Below are 16,111 nucleotides of genomic sequence, written 5' to 3'. Positions count from 1 at the left end.
CGACAGAGGCAAGGAAAAACTTCCTTTTAAGAGGCAGAAACCTCGAGCAGAACCATGGCTCAGGGTGGGCGGCCATCTGCCTCGACCGGTTGGGGTGAAGGAGAGAGAGAGAGAGAGAGAGAGAGGGGAGGGAGGCAGCCTACACAATATACACACAGAGGTACAGACAGTAAAGGTGATGTTGCTATAGACTGAATGAAAAATGGTACAGATATTTATAGTAGTGTTAATGATAATAATTGTAATGTTAATGATTATAATAACAATAATAACAATAGGACTAGTAACAATAATTGTAGCAGAGGGTGTCGAGCAGGAACACGGGGGCAGCAGGTGACTCACAACCACAGATCCAGACTCCACAGCTCCAGAGCCAGAAACACCTGCAGGAAGTGATAGGAGGAGAGAGGAGAGGGACGAGAAAGCACAAGACTACGTGAACAGGAAGAAGTCGAGTTAGTAAAATGCATTAATGGGATGAGGTTGCATACAGAGGGAGAGAAAGAAGAGGAGAGAGGAGCTCAGTGCATCATGGGAAATCCCCCGGCAGTCTAGGCCTATAGCAGCATAACTAAGGGATGGTTCAGGACTCACCTGAGCCAGCCCTAACTATAAGCTTTATCAAAGAGGAAAGTCTTAAGCCTACTCTTAAATGTGGAGATGGTGTCTGCATCCTGAACCCAAACTGGAACCTGGTTCCACAGGAGAGGAGCTTGATAGCTGAACGCTCTGGCTCCTAGTCTACTTTTGGAGACTCTAGGAACCACAAGTAACCCTGCATTCTGGGAGCGCAGTGCTCTGGTGTGGTAGTAAGGTACTATGAGCTCTTTAAGATAAGATGGTGCCTGACCATTAAGAGCTTTGTAGGTGAGAAGAAGGATTTTAAATTCTATTCTGGATTTTACTGGAAGGCAATGCAGAGAAGCTAAAACAGGAGAAATATGATCTCTTTTCCTGGTTCCTGTCAGAACACGTGCTGCAGCATTCTGGATCAGCAGAAGAGTCTTAATGGACTTTTTCGAGCAGCCTGATAATAAGGAATTGCAGTAATCCAACCTAGAAGCAACAAATGCATGGACTAGTTTTTCTGCATCACTTTTAGACCGGATGTTCCTAATGAGGGCGATGCCATCAAGGGAAACTATATCTTTAGATAATGCGTCACGGAGGTGCTTGGGTCCCAGAACAACAACTTCAGTTTTATCTGAGTTTAACATTAGAAAATTACAGGTCATCAAGGTTTTAATATCCTGAAGGCACATTTGAAATTTAGCTAACTGATGAGTTTCATCTGGCTTGATCGATAGATATATCTGAGTATCATCTGCATAACAATGAAAGTTTATGGAATATTTCCTTGATAGTTGGCTAAAACATCTGGATCAAGGCTTTTCAGAAGAGGTTTAATTACAGCTACTGTAAGTTCTGTGGTACATAACCTGTTGATAAAGATAGATTCATCATATCTAGTAAAGAAGTGCCGACTAAGGGTAAAACTTCTTTAAGCAGCCTAGTCGGGATGGGGTGTAAGAGGCAGGTTGATGGTTTAGATGAAGAAATTATTGAAGTTAGTTGGTAAAGATTGAGGGAAGCAAAACAGTCTAAACATATATCTGGTTCTACAGCTGTTTCTAAGGTTCTTGAGTTTAGAGATAAGCCAGTTGAGGGCAGGTCTTGGTGAATTTTGTCTTTAATAGTTAGAATTTTATCATTAAAGAAGCTCATGAAGTCGTAACTACTGAGAGCTATGGGAATACTTGACTCAATAGAGCTGTGACTCCCTGTCAGCCTGGCTACAGTGCTGAAAAGAAACCTGGGGTTGTTCCTATTTTCCTCTATTAATGACGAGTATTACGCTGCTCTGGCATTACGGAGGGCCTTCCTATAAGTTTTAAGACTATCTTGCCAAATTAAACGAGAATTTTCCACTTTGGTGGATCGCCAATTCCTCTCAAGTTTCCGCGATATTTTCTTTAATTTGTGAGTTTTAGTATTATACCATGGAGCTAACCATCTTTGTTTTGAGGTGGATTCATTTAGGCTAACATATTTTCCATCACCCAGCCAGGTTTCAGTAAGACAAAATAAATCAATATCATAATCTGATGTTAGTTCATTTACTAGTACACCTTTAGAAGAGAGAGATCTGATGTTTAAGAGTCCACATTTAATTCTCCTATTCTTTTGCACTATTGCACTTGTGGTTTTAATTTTTACGAGGTTTTTATGCACAGCTCCTCTTCTGTTTACCTTTGATTTAAATAATTTCACTGGTCGGGGGGCAGACACCGTCACTATAGGATTTTCACTATCAATAATCAGACCAGGTCTTCCCCAGTTGTCTGCCAATGATCTACAAAGCCCACATTGTTTGCTGGACAACACCTCGACAACAGTGACAACAACACAGAGGAAGAGCCACGAGCACACACCTGGTTGCAATCTTAAAACTGCACCACTAGTGGCCGCTGAAAACTACATAATGCCCCTTTAACATTTCTCTTATAAGAGGAGTGAAGATAGTGTTTTGTGTATCGTGTGCGATTTAAAGCCTGTACAAGTTTGCCAGTTTAATGCCCTTAATCCCAAAGTCTAAGAGTGTTAATGAACCATAATGTGGCCTGGAAGAGAAACTATGTAAAAATTGCTTTTGTGCATAGCCAGTATAGTATATATAGAGTAGCAGTATATATATTATTATATGTACTCCAACCCAGTACCACCTCTGTTCCTGACCTTGTAATATTTTAATAAATCACCTCAATGCAGATGTGCAAGGCTGTGGAAGACAAGCTGTAATAAAAAGTAATGTTATCCCAGTTCTTTGAAAATTGGATTTCCAGTTTGGGCCCAGCGAGTCAAACATATGATGTGAAGCATCATGTGGGTAAAACTGTATGGCTTTATTAGATAGATTTATTGTGAAGTTAAACAGATGAAGTTAACAGGTAGCCTAATTCTAAGAGGTTGCTCTTTGAAATTGGAGGTTTCTATTAATTATGTTGCGAGGTGCTTCATTTAATACATTGATAGAGATAAGCCGTGTTGCTCCATGATGTTGCCAAAAGTACACTGGCCTCTGAGAGCAGGCACTGACATGGGCCTCAAGGGCCCTAAAACCGGACTAATGACAACAGTCTCAGTACCTTCGAAACCAGAGATTGATGTTTGACTCCTGCCCAAACAGGGCACTGCTACTGTCAGATGAAAACCTCATAAAGTATCTCTATCTCTTAGAAATGACAGGGGTTAATTTCTACATTTAGTTCAAGCTATTAAAAACTGTCTTTATGTTACTACTAAAAGGGACAAACACACAAACAAGTGCAGTCCAGGTCCTCTGACCATCCTCTTTCTTTCAGATTTGTATATTAAATAGTTTCTGGACAATGTGAGAGTTGACCCGAAACCCTAAGTTGAATTTGTCTGTGCATGAGACTAGTTTACCTCTCCTTCCACATGTCTTTCCTGCAGCAGCAGCTCCTCAGGTCCTAATTCAGACCAGAAGGCTGTTGGGGCTCCTGTGGTTCCGTTTGGTTTGGATCTGTACTACTGGGGCCAGGAGCAGCCTAACGCTGGCAAGATCTTCAAGTAACTCACCAGACACACACGCACACACAATTCATCACTGATGGACATTTCAGTCATGTGGAAGAAATGTAATCTCTGCAATCACAGTCCCAGAAACAGCCACTACATTTGCAATTTGAGCTTTCATAGAATATGATAATAAACCCAGCATCTGGAAATAAAAATTTTCTCACCTTCTTTCAGTCAGTACTTTTTTAACATGTTGCTGTCCAGTGGGTGTTTCATCAGAAATATGTTGTTTTCGATGTTTTCTTATCTTTCATGAATTCCCTTTTACATTCAGTTCCAGACAGCAATGAATCTGTCTCAAATAGAGCCCAATCAATTTATCATTTTGCAGATATTATCGGCCGATATAAACTACTTGCAGATATATCTGCATCAGTGTTTATAACAGCCGATATATGACTATTAAAAAACAGAAACCGAGTTGGATCCTTCCCTCATGTCATGAGCGTCGTAAAGAGTGCCCACCAGAGGGTGCGCTGCAGCTCCTCTGTTAACTTTATTGCAGCACCAAACAATAAAACATCAGCTGACCGCAGTCTACCAGAGCCACAGAGAGTAGCTCCTGGTAGCTCTCACACTCAGTGTTCCCAGTGAGTTAGTCATTTGTCACGTCACTGCTCTTTTCAATGTGCGACGTTAGTGTGAAATCTCAAAGTTGCAGGTCCTCTGGGTCACTGTCACATGATAGACAACATGTTTTAGAGCCACATGGTGGTTAGAAAATGGTTTCTCGTAGCTTTGGCTAGAATTAACATTGCTGTTAAAGGGATAAACTAGATGTGAATATGCTACATAGTAGAAAGTAGTAATTGGGGCCCATTATATGTAAGGTAATAACTATTATGACAAAAAAAAATATGTGTATATATATATATACTGTATATATAAATACATTTTTGCCTATTCAGGAGAGCCCTGTGTACCATTAATATTAAAGCAGTGACATGAGATTTGATATATATGGTATTATTATTATTGTTAGTAGTAGTAGTAATAGTAATGGTAGTAATGGTGGTAGTAGAAGTAGTAGTATATTGGTATTTCTTATAGTTTCTGTTTTGCTGGCCTCCACAATACATTCACTATTTAAATAAATGTTCATTATTAACAGCACTCAATAATTTATAACAAATCAGATATTTGTAAAATGTTTTCTGTAGGTTTATACATTTGACTCTTATTTATCAAAACATATTTTGTTGTACTTTTGTTCAAAGTATTTATTTATATTTATAACTAATTTTTTTTTTTTTTAATACTGCATTATGCCATACTATCTTGGTGAGTTCTCACCATATCAACATCAACTATTGGGGATAATCTTTGTTTATGTTATGCGTTTCTTAAAATAAGGGGGAAAAAGAATATCGGCCGATATATCAGCATATCGGATTTTAAAATCCTCAAATATCGAAATTGGCATCGGATTTAAAAGTCCGATATCGGTCGGGCTCTAGTCTTAAAGGTCTCAGATGTGGGTTTCTGATGGTGTGTTTAACTTGTGGTCCCATGTGTTTTGATTGTGCAGGTCAGCTTCTCAGCATCAGTTCTGGGTTCACGCTGAGATGGAGGAGGAGGTAGAGAACAAGGAGCTGCTGGCAGAGAGCAGGAGCAGATACATCTCCTTCCCTGGGAGTTTCACTCCTGTGAGCCATTATTGCAGAGCTCCACTGGGCAATGGAAAGCTGTGTCAGAGACAGGACCGCCACAAGGTAAAACTTGTCTCTTTGTGTTTCCCATGCTGTTGGTGTGTGTGTTTGAGCTGTGACTTTGTGCCCTTCAGTGTCCTTTCCACGGCCAGATCATTCCTCGAGACCAGGAGGGTCGACCCTGCAAACAGGAGGACCGATTGAGGGAGGAGCAGGAGGAGAGGAGGAAGAGGGAGGAGCATCCAGGTGAGGAGTGATCCACATATACACACTCACACACACACACACTGACCATCCCTGAACTCTCCAAAATGTTTGTAAATGTAAATTTGTCTTTCTAGTCTTTTCGACCACTCAAAGCACTTTTACACTACGTCTGCATTCACCATTGATACACTGAGCCTAAGTGCTCAAACGGAAACTAACATTCATACACTGGCGGAACAGCCGCCAGGGGCAAATCAGGGTTCAGTATCTTGCCCAAGGACACTTCGACACGCAACCAGGGGGAGCCAAGGATTGATCCGCCGGCCAACCCGCTCTAGCTCCTGAGCCACAGCCGCCCATGTTTCAGCATGAATGCTTTAGAAAGGTCTTGTGTCCTCTAAAAGCAGCAAAGAAACAGTAAGAGCTGCATCTGTAGATGCGGGGTGTGTCTGTGGTGGCCAGTGTGAACAGTGAAGTGTAAGTAAGTAAAGTTTATTTGTATAGCATCTTTCACAGATAAAAATTGAAAGTGCTTCACAATAAAATGTGATAAAATACAACAAAGTAAAATACAGTGCATAAGAAAATTTAAAAACAAATGGAAAACATAGAACAAACAACCATAAAAACCCTTGTGTAACTAAAAGCTTGAATAGGAGAGTCTTCAATTACTTTTTAAAAGAATCGACAGAATTCACACAATGTAGAAAGGTAGGCGATGCATTCCACAGCCTAGGTGCCACTGCTTGGAATGATTGAGTTCTGAACAGCCTGGAGACGGTAAAGCTCCTTCTTGCTCAAACAAGTAAAAAAGACTGTTACAGTTATCTAAACGAGAGGAAATAAAAGCATGAATGATCATCTCCAACTCACCCTTTGACACCAGTGTTCTTAATGTGGAAATATTCCTCAGTTGGAAGAAACAGTTTCTGACTAATTGTTTAGAGTGGTATTCCAAGGGCGTCGCTGAAACAAAAACAACACCTAAGCTCCTGAGGCTCGGCTGGACTGACAAGCCTAAGTCACCAATATGCTGCTTTATCTGAGGGATGCTACTTTTAGAGGCGATAATCAGTGTTTCCGTTTTGTCTAATTTCAGAAGCAAGAAGTCACATAACCACTGTTTGAAAGAAAACAATTTATGGAACTCAGTTTCCTTAAACGAGCAGTACAGTTGAATATCATCCACATACTGATGGTAAGATATGTTGCTGAATTGACTAATTATCTGTCCAAGAGGAAATATATACAAAAGAAACAGAATAGGTCCAAAGACAGAACCCTGAGGTACCCACACGAAAACCCTGCAGTTTCAGACATGATCTGATTCACTTCTACCAGAAAGGAAGGAAGTGAAGACGTGCAGCATGCTACAGCAAATATGTTAGCAGGGAAAAATCCCCTAGACATGCAGGTGTTAACTGAACAGAATGCAAATGGTTGTTGTTGTTACACTTCAGATTTGGTCAAAACTCCTATCAAGGCAGCTCATTATTATTACACCAACAAAATAATAAGTTCATTTTTGACCTTGGAAGCAGTAGCTTGGAAACAAAATCCCTGTAACTAGTAAGTGGACTTGTACTACTGTCCACTTACTAGCTTTTTCTGTTGCTCAGTGAACAACCTGAGGAAGACATGTGGTTGAATTTTCACAATAAAAAACAATAAAATAAAACAAATAAAAACAACAACACATAAAATACAAAACCATATGGCTAGTGAAATGCTTGTCTAAAAAGATGTGTCTTAAGGTGTTTTCTAAAAGTTTCCAGAGTCCAAGGCTCTCAAGGCCAAAGGGAGAGAGTTCCAGAGCCACCACACAGAAAACCCGATTACCTCTTGTTTTAAAACGAGTTCTGGGAACAGTTAAAAGGTCTTGGCCTGAGGACCTCAGAGAGCGACCAGAAGTGTGTATGTGCAATAGATTCTGGATGTAAGAGGGAGCTTGACCATGCAAGGCTCTGTAAGTAATGGTTAAAATTTAAAATGCACTTTAAAACCAATTGGAAGCCAATGAAGAGCCTTAAGCACAGGTGTAATGTGTGAACTCCTATTGGTCTGACAAAAGTCTTGCAGCTGCATTCTGTACAACTTACAGTTTGTCCATGGAGGATTTGTTTAAACAAGTGTACAGTACATTGCAATAATCCAGAAGAAGAAATAAAAGCATGAACAAACATCTCCATCTCTTCTTCAGAAAACACATAGATTTGTCAAAAATGACTGATTTCGCACAACATTAACGTCAGAGGATGATAGAGTCCCAGTGGCCTGCATGATCTTACGAGTAATGTTTTCTGGGGCAAAAATCAGCACCTCAGTTTTGTCAGTGGAGGCTAAGCAATTGTGCAACGCGGACAGTTTGTCTAGCCTATCAGGGCTAAAAGATAAATATAATTGGATGTCATCAGCATAACAATGATGAGATATTTCTTCAAAACTACCAATAATCTTTCCAAGAGGAAGCATATACAGACTGAACAGCAGGGGGCCGAGCACAGAACCTTGGGGCCCACCACAGGACAAAGGGGCAGAGTCTGACATATATGTTCCTGTGGACTCCTGTCGGAAAGTTAGGAGGAAAACCAGTCCAGAGCTGATCCAGTAATGCCCACAGTTGTTTTCAGTCCATCAATCAGAGTGCAGTGATCAACAGTATCAAACGCTGCACTGATATCTAAGAGGACCAGCACAGAACATTTACCCCCATCAGCAGCCATCAAAATATCATTTGAGACCCTAAGGAGGGCAGTCTCAGTAGAATGGTTTTTACGAAAACCAGACTGAAACTTATCAAAGATATTATGGGAATCCAAAACATTATTTAGCTGGGTCGCAGCAACCTTTTCTAGAATTTTCGAAAGAAAAGGCAGTTTAGAAATAGGCCTATAGTTTCTAAATGAAGCTGCATCAAGATTGTTCTTTTTCAAGATTGGCTGAACAACAGCATGCTTAAAACAGCTGGTCCAGCTGAAGAGATAAGTTTAAAATTGAAAACAAACATGGGCCAAGTAGATGTGGGTAAAATATCAACAGGGCTTTCGGAAGGATTCATCATGCCCACTAACTTCATGATGTCATTCAGGGTAATGGGGCAGAATGAGTCCAGTATTGAAAGTCTGTGATGTTTAACTATATGGGGGTTTGCTGATGGAACAATGCCTGCCCTGACAACCCTAACCTTGTCCACAAAGTGAGACAAAAAGTGGTTGCAGTCAACATACATGCAGCAGGAGAAACAATGTTGTTAATAGTCTCAAACAGAGCTTTAGGATGTTTTTACAGGCAGAGGATCTAGCATCCTTGATCATTTCGTTTAAGTCTATTAAGAGCTCTTTAAGATGCAGAATTTCTCTAGTTTTAAGAGGCGCCACTTTGTCCAACAGCAGGGTACAATGATCATTAAAAGCCTGTAACTGTTACTAGCTCAGTTTTCCTCAGAAATCATGTTGATGTAAATGGGTGAAGAGTGACCGTGGTTTAATGATGATGCCCAGTCACTGAGCAGAATGGAGAGAAACAACAGTAAACAGTTTGTGCAGGAAAACAACAGACCAGGTCAGTACATTACCATTGTCTGAGAGTGTATGTGTCTGCAGGATGTCCACCAGCTGCCTCAGTGTCTTGTTAACCACCAGCTTTGTGTGTGTGTGTTTGTGTGTGTGGCCATGGCATGCAGTCCAGTGAGTTGTGAAATAGCATCTTTTGTTACCAACTACACTATCGATCCACGAGTCAATCTCACACTTAGAGACACACACACACACACACACACACACACACACACACACACACACCATCAATCTCACAGTAGGGGGGACAGTGGCCTGAACGGACCATTGTCCTCAGCTCCTTCTGCCTATTCAGTCACACAGTCAAACACAAACACACACATACACATATATACAGTGAGGGTAAACAGGCAATGAGGGACAGTAAAGCCTAGTTCACACTACACGATTTTTAGCCCGATTTGCCACTCGGTGAGCTCCGCGACCATCAGGCTGTGATCAGGGGTAAATCAGCGGTCGATCAGGTGTTGCCAGTCGTTATGTGTGAACTACACCACGACGCATCAAAACGGCTCCCCAACACATTTCTGACATATCGCCGACGTCTGCCAGATATCTACCATGCCAAGTATATGGAGGAGTCGGCCGACTCGACGTCCACATCCAGCCATCCAGCTACTTTTTCACCGCAAACCACTTTTTACTCCCCTGCAGCTCTCTCTGTAGCTCAGACGATCCCTGCTACCTGCGTGTGCTGATCCATTCTTTCACCCATAATTTTTGTCTTTATAATTGGTATCTTTATAATAACAAACAACAGCTGTTTCATGTGTAGGTTTGCATCCTTTCCTGTTTCACATTTCACGTGTGTTTTCTTGACAAAACGTGGTTTGGAGACAAGCGTCAGGTGACACAGCCGCTGTCAGCTCGTGTAGTGTGTGACCCCCTGTCACCAAGCAGTCACATAGTGTGAACGCCACAACCACTTCAAGACTCCCATCACAAGATGGCAAGTTGTGTATTGTGAACAGCACAGCCATTGGCCGATGCTGAAAGTTGTGTAGTCTGCACGAGGCTTAAAGGTCAGCTGAGACCAGTTCTCACAGTGGCACACGTGGAGCAAACATGTCTGTAGCTGGCCCTGTTAAAGATCTGCAGTTTTGCTTTGTAAACTTCATAGTGTTTTAAAGTCTGCGTGACGATGTGTCATGAAAGCCTATCAGCCTTGAGATTCTTATGACTTCACAGAGAATCAGAAATGGACAAACATTGTTGCCATCTGTGAGCCCCTGGAACAATTCAACGTCTTTACTGTACAGACAAAAGGCCAAAGGTGAGGGGAAACAACAGGACTACATGGTACGTTCTGAAAATATGTATCTGTTTCTTGATTCCAGCTATCCGTACTTTAATATGAATGAAGTTAGCACTAGTGTTAGCTGCCACTCCAGCTACAGTATTTGCGAAAGTAATGTGTAACCATTATGTGTTGGCACTAAATACAGTGTGAGAAATGAATAATTAAGGTGAAATTGTTTGAAACAAAATTTTGGGACAACAGGCACCAAGAGGATGGGTGACCACAGTGAAACAGAAACACCGGACATGGCTATAGGTTTTGACTGCATGAATTGAACAGTAAACCGGGTAATTTATTCAAAGGGACTGGTATGAAGGTATACACTCACTGGCCACTTTATCTTGTACACCTTGCCAGTATGGGGTTGGACCCCCTTTTCCTTTAGAACTGCCTTTATTCTTTATGGCATACTTTCAAGTAGGTGTTGGAAACATTTCTCAGAGACTTTGGTCCATATTGACATGATAGCATCACGCAGTTGCTGCAGATTTGTCAGCTGCACATCCACGATACAAATCTCCTGTTCCACCACATCCCAAAGGTGCTCTATTAGATTGAGATCAGGTGACTGTGGAGGCCTCTGGAGTACAATTAACTCATTGACATGTTCAAGAAACCAGTATGAGATTATTTGAGCTTTGAAAGAGCAGAAAGAAAACATCCCCCACACCATTACACCACCACCACCATCCTGAACCGTTGATACAAGGCAGGATGGATCCATGCTTTCATGTTGTTTAGGCCAAATTCTGACCCTACCATCTGAATGTCGCAGCTGAAATCGAGACTCATCAGACCAGGCAACATTTTTTCAATCTTCTGTTGTCCAATTTTGCTGAGCCTGTTTGAACTGTAGTCTCAGTTTCCTGTTCTTAGCTGACAGGAGTGGCACCCGGTGTGGTCTTCTGCTGCTGTAGCCCATCTGCTTCGACGTGTTGTGTGTTCAGAGATGGTATTCTGCACACCTTAGTTGTAACGATTGGTTATTTGGGTTACTGTTGCTTTTCTGTCATCTCCAACCATTCTCCTCTGACATCAACAAGACATTTTTGTCCACACAGCTGCCGCTCACTGGATCTTTTCTCTTTCTCGGACCATTCTTTGTAAACCCTAGAGATGGTTGTGCGTGAAAATCCCAGTAGATCAGCAGTTTCTGAAATACTCAGACCAGCATGTCTGGCACCAACAACCATGACATGTTCAAAGTCATTTAAATCCCCTTTCTTCCCCATTCTGATGCTTGGTTTGAACTTCAACAAGTTATCTTGACCACGTCTTGAGTTGCTGCCATGTGATGAGCTATTTGTGTTAACATGCAATTGAACAGGTGTACCTAATAAAGTGGCTGGTGAGTGTATGTTGTCTGTTGTTGTTTGTGTGTGTGTTTGTACAGTTCAGTCCTGCCGCGAATGATGTAGGTGTTCATTAACTCTCAGCCGTCTTACTGCTGGCAACGGGTTCTGTATCTTTAGTAGACTAGGCTCACCATCCAGTACTAGAAAGGTCTTCTCTGGGATCTCCAAAATCTAAAAGTCTAGGATCTTAGAACTCAAAAAACCTGAGCAGTGCCATTAATCGGCACATCAGCTTGGAAAAAGGCATCAGCCTCAGTGTTGACTGGAATGGAATGGCGTTCACTTTGTTTTCTCCTCGCCCACTTCAATAACAACGGTCTCATCAAGAAGACCTTCACTGATGTGACCAGTCAGTGGAGGTCAGGAGGTGGGCTGAAGCATTTGATTGGCTAAAGTACACTTGAATTTATTAGCTATTTGCAAAGGTTATCAACAAAAGGTTTTTGTTCGCTCTACCTCAACATATACATGTGTAATACTTTATAAGCGATGATTTCTTTCAAGTGGAATTGTATGATGATCTGAATATTAATACAGAGGGTCGTCTGATCGCTGATTTAACTGCACTGAGCTACAGACGGCGAAAATTTGCTTTTGGTCTGACCCCCTTAAAAGTCGTTGTTGGGTGGAAGCTGGTGAGGGATCTTGTCTGTGTTGCTACACTAGCGACTCTGTCTGGTCATCTTACTCCTGCTAGAGTCAGTAGTGCAGCTGAGGGACAGCATGAAGCTCCTCAATGACAGATGAAAAGACGCAGGTGGTGACCTGTCTACACCCTCCTGCAGACACAGCTGAAAGCTAACAGCAGCAAACAGTAACTGAAGATGTGAGGGGAAGTCTTTATCCTCTGATAATTACAGAGATGACATCACCTGCAGTGCCTTGTGTTGGCTAGTAAATCAGGTGTGATTGGTTACTGGCTTTTTTCTGATCTGCGTGTTGGACCTCATTTTTAATAAAGCGTATGTGTGTTTTTTAAGTTGCACAGACTTTATTAAGTGATGGTGACACTTTCCCGTTCCCAGTGGCATTTCAGTGCTCAGTTAGTGCCTGGCCAGATAACTACACATTCTTTACTTTAGGGAGGCCGATGGTGAAAACATTAAAACAACACAACACACTACATGGGGTTGCATTGGTGACCATGTTACTTCAAGTAACAGTGAGCTACTGAGCTTTGGTCCAGGAAGTCCAGTTTGTGTAGTACACCCATTAGTTTGAAGGGATATCAGATGCTGAAACCCAGTTGTTGTACTGCAGTGTAGAAACATGGAGGTCATGTAGTATATTACCAGTAAGTAATGTACTCGTTTTCATCCTGTGAAAATGATGTACACGGCTGTAGAACATCACCACTAGGGGAAATGTCCTGTTGTGACAGTCCAGGCCACTGTCCTGCTGTCTATCATCAGTACCTCTGACAAATGCTGCCACGGTATCTTAACTTCTTCTCTTGTAATATAAAATAATATTCTTCGTCTGTAGTGCTAAAGCTATCAAATGGACGAAGAGAGTCTTTGAGGGTGAAAATCCCCCCACGGACCCCTATAATCGCAGGGTACTGGACTCCATATTTGCTCTTCTGTTGTTATTTATTTTGACTTGTATTTAACCTTAACTAGTGTTTTAAAGGCTCCGCTGTATGTGGGATGATTGTGAATCAGACCTTCACACACAGACAGTTATACCAGACATACACACACACATAGGGTCTTTGTGCTTGGTGGTGCGTGGTGAGAGAGGTGGTGTGTGTGTGGGGTCTGGCCCCGCCTGGCCCCTGCCCTGACACACACAAAGACCCCAGCTGGGCGGGCTGAGAGGTGTTGACAGAAATAAGAGCCCTGCTGCAGCACTCATAACCATCACAAGCCACTTCTCTTCTTTCTTTTTCCTCCTTTCCTTTTTTTGATTTCCTTTGTCTTTATTTCTTTTTTTTTTTGGTCTCTTATTTTTATAATTTTTCTTTATTTTTTCTTCCTTTCTTTCTCAAACACAACAATAAAGTAACAGAGCAAACACACCCGAAGCAGCCAGTGTAAATGCAGCTGCTCCTCTTTTAGCAGTAATGATTCTCCTAAATACACCAGCTGCTTTTCAATTACTGCTCTTCTGCCTGTGTGTGTGTGTGTGTGTGTGTGTGTGTGTGCGTGTGTGTGTGTGTGTAATGAGGGATAGATGAAGGTCCAGTCAGACCCAGGGTCAGACCGGCTGATTAATAACCCCACACACACACACTGAGCTGAGGTCAGTGTTTTGACAGAGTGGAGAGCCTGACTTCAATCCCGTCACAATCACAGTGTAATTACTTTGCATTACTGCAGCTTTATCTCTAATTCCACCGCAGTACGTCATTAATTACAAGTGTCTGTTCGTTTAGACCTTCATTACTCTGCATTACAGCCACTTTTACTTTATCACCCAGAATTATGACGTTACACTTTTCATTAACACCAGAATTGGATCAAAATGAGCCTGTGCGACACACTGTTTACTTCTTGTGCTCTGTGAAAGTGTGCAGTGTGAGCTCATTTATGTTATCAGCTGGAATTACTCCATTACACTTTTCATTAACATGAGATTTGGTTGACGTTTCAGTCTGTAATTGTGGCAGCCAGAGAGAGTAGCTGTTTGAAAATGAAAGGGCTTAATTACATACAAATATTGCGTGTTTACAATCACAATGCCGGCTCAACGTTGTGATGTCTGTCAGCCATCGACGATGGACAATGGCATTATCTATTGGTCCAACCTTACTTGAGTGTTAAGTCACTGTCCAAGGTTTAGTCAATTAAAATAAAATCTTCCACTCTTATTTTCGCTGTTATCTTTGATGTGATGAGCGCTGAATAACATTAATGCAGTAATATTCCTGTTGGGAAACTCTGCATGGCTGACAGCAGATGAATCCTGCTACTAAAATCAAGTCCAAAGTAATTTTACATTACTATGTAAATGTAAATATGGGCATGCAAAACTTGCTGTTATGTTGCAGTTTCTTACAAATTTTTACTGAACTGAAGATGAATTTTTTCCATAAATAATTTTGGTAATTTTTCCTGGATGTTACAGCTAGCCAAAAATGAGCATTAGCCATAAGATGCAAACGGTGATTGATGTCACACATCCAGCACAGCTCTGCTGGATCAGATGCTTCAGAATGCTTTAAAAAGCACAGCTGGCCAAATGTATGCAGTACTGTAGCACCTGCTGAAACTATGACATGCTGGGCTGGGTAAAATAACAAAGGTAGGCAGTGAGTCTTAGAAGTGTGACCAAGCTTCCCAACATTGAGTACAGCAACATTTATATTATGTTCTTGTGCCATTTACCAAGACCAATAGATGAAATGTGTTATGGAAAACATCAGCCTGGAGGGATTGTCTTCTTCACCTTATAATGATTTGTTTTCTTTCTGTTGTAGACTGGCGTGATGCAGAGCTGATGCGAGACATCGAGGTGGCAACAGGAGAAAACCTGGGTTCTGACAGGGTTGGTAAAAAAGGGAAAGGGAAAAAGAAGAAATACCCCAACCTCAGTGATCTGAAGCAGAGCACCAACACTTCCCGCTATAGGCTGGAGAAAAAAGTCTTCAACAAGTACGTCATTTCCTGTTCGGGCAGGAACAGCCTTCTCTGAAAGCTCACACCAATGTAGTGTCTACTAACTGAGAACATGCACCACCTAAAGGGGCACTGCTGCTATTTTGTATTGCACTTCCACAAAGTTAGGCGACTTGCATATATGTATACTTATGTGTTTATACATAGTGTATGTGTGTATACAGTATCTCACAAAAGTGAGTACACTCCTCACATATTTGTAAATATTTGATTCTATGTTTTCATGTGACAACACTGAAGAAATGACACTTTGCTACATTGTAAAGTAGTGCGTGTACAGCTTGTAAATTTGCTGTCCCCTAAAAATAACACATCACACAGCCATTTTCCCTCCATGGTGTCAAGTTGAGTGCACGTGCTCAGCGTCATATCCAGAGGTTGTCTTTGGGAAATAGAAGTATGAGTGCTGCAAGTCTGCATTGGGGGGGGGGGGGGGGGGGGGGGGAGACGGACACACCATCTGAACTTATTTGGTTCAGATGGTGTCAAGCGTGTGTGGCAGCAACCAGGTGAGGAGTACAAAGACAAGTGTGTCTTGCCTACAGTCAAGCATGGTGGTGGGAGTGTCCTGGTCTGGGGCTGCATGAGTGCTGCCGGCACTGGGGAGCTGCAGTTCAACATGTACTGTGACATAATGAAGCAGAGCATGATCCCGTCCCTTTGGAGACTGGGCCGCAGGGCAGTATTCCAACATGATAACGACCCCAAACACCTCCAAGACGACCACTGCCTTGCTAGAGAAGCTGAGGGTAAAGGTGATGGACTGGCCAAGCATGTCTCCAGACCTAAACCCTATTGAGCATCT

At 41.9% G+C, this 16,111-nt stretch overlaps 1 protein-coding gene across 5 annotated transcripts in view; it reads left to right on the top strand.

The window, feature by feature from the left end:
* The window catches only part of uvssa (UV-stimulated scaffold protein A), an 82,896-nt gene extending 67,559 nt beyond the window's left edge, over positions 1–15,337 (top strand). For 4 of the 5 annotated variants that reach the window (XM_046030851.1, XM_046030850.1, XM_046030848.1 and 1 more), the window contains 4 exons: positions 3,475–3,591; positions 5,129–5,312; positions 5,384–5,495; positions 15,108–15,337. In XM_046030851.1, the coding sequence (XP_045886807.1) occupies positions 3,475–3,591; positions 5,129–5,312; positions 5,384–5,495; positions 15,108–15,322 (628 nt within the window). In that variant the 3' untranslated portion in view covers positions 15,323–15,337. The remainder of the gene's footprint in view (positions 1–3,474; positions 3,592–5,128; positions 5,313–5,383; positions 5,496–15,107) is intronic. The other variant, XM_046030852.1, reaches the window with a different exon arrangement.
* Positions 15,338–16,111: the final 774 nt, after the last annotated feature.

The sequence above is a fragment of the Micropterus dolomieu genome, linkage group LG19 (assembly GCF_021292245.1).
Source record: "Micropterus dolomieu isolate WLL.071019.BEF.003 ecotype Adirondacks linkage group LG19, ASM2129224v1, whole genome shotgun sequence".
Classification (NCBI taxonomy): domain Eukaryota; kingdom Metazoa; phylum Chordata; class Actinopteri; order Centrarchiformes; family Centrarchidae; genus Micropterus; species Micropterus dolomieu.
Note: the sequence above shows the minus strand (reverse complement) of the source record. Positions and strands in the feature narration are given on the sequence as shown.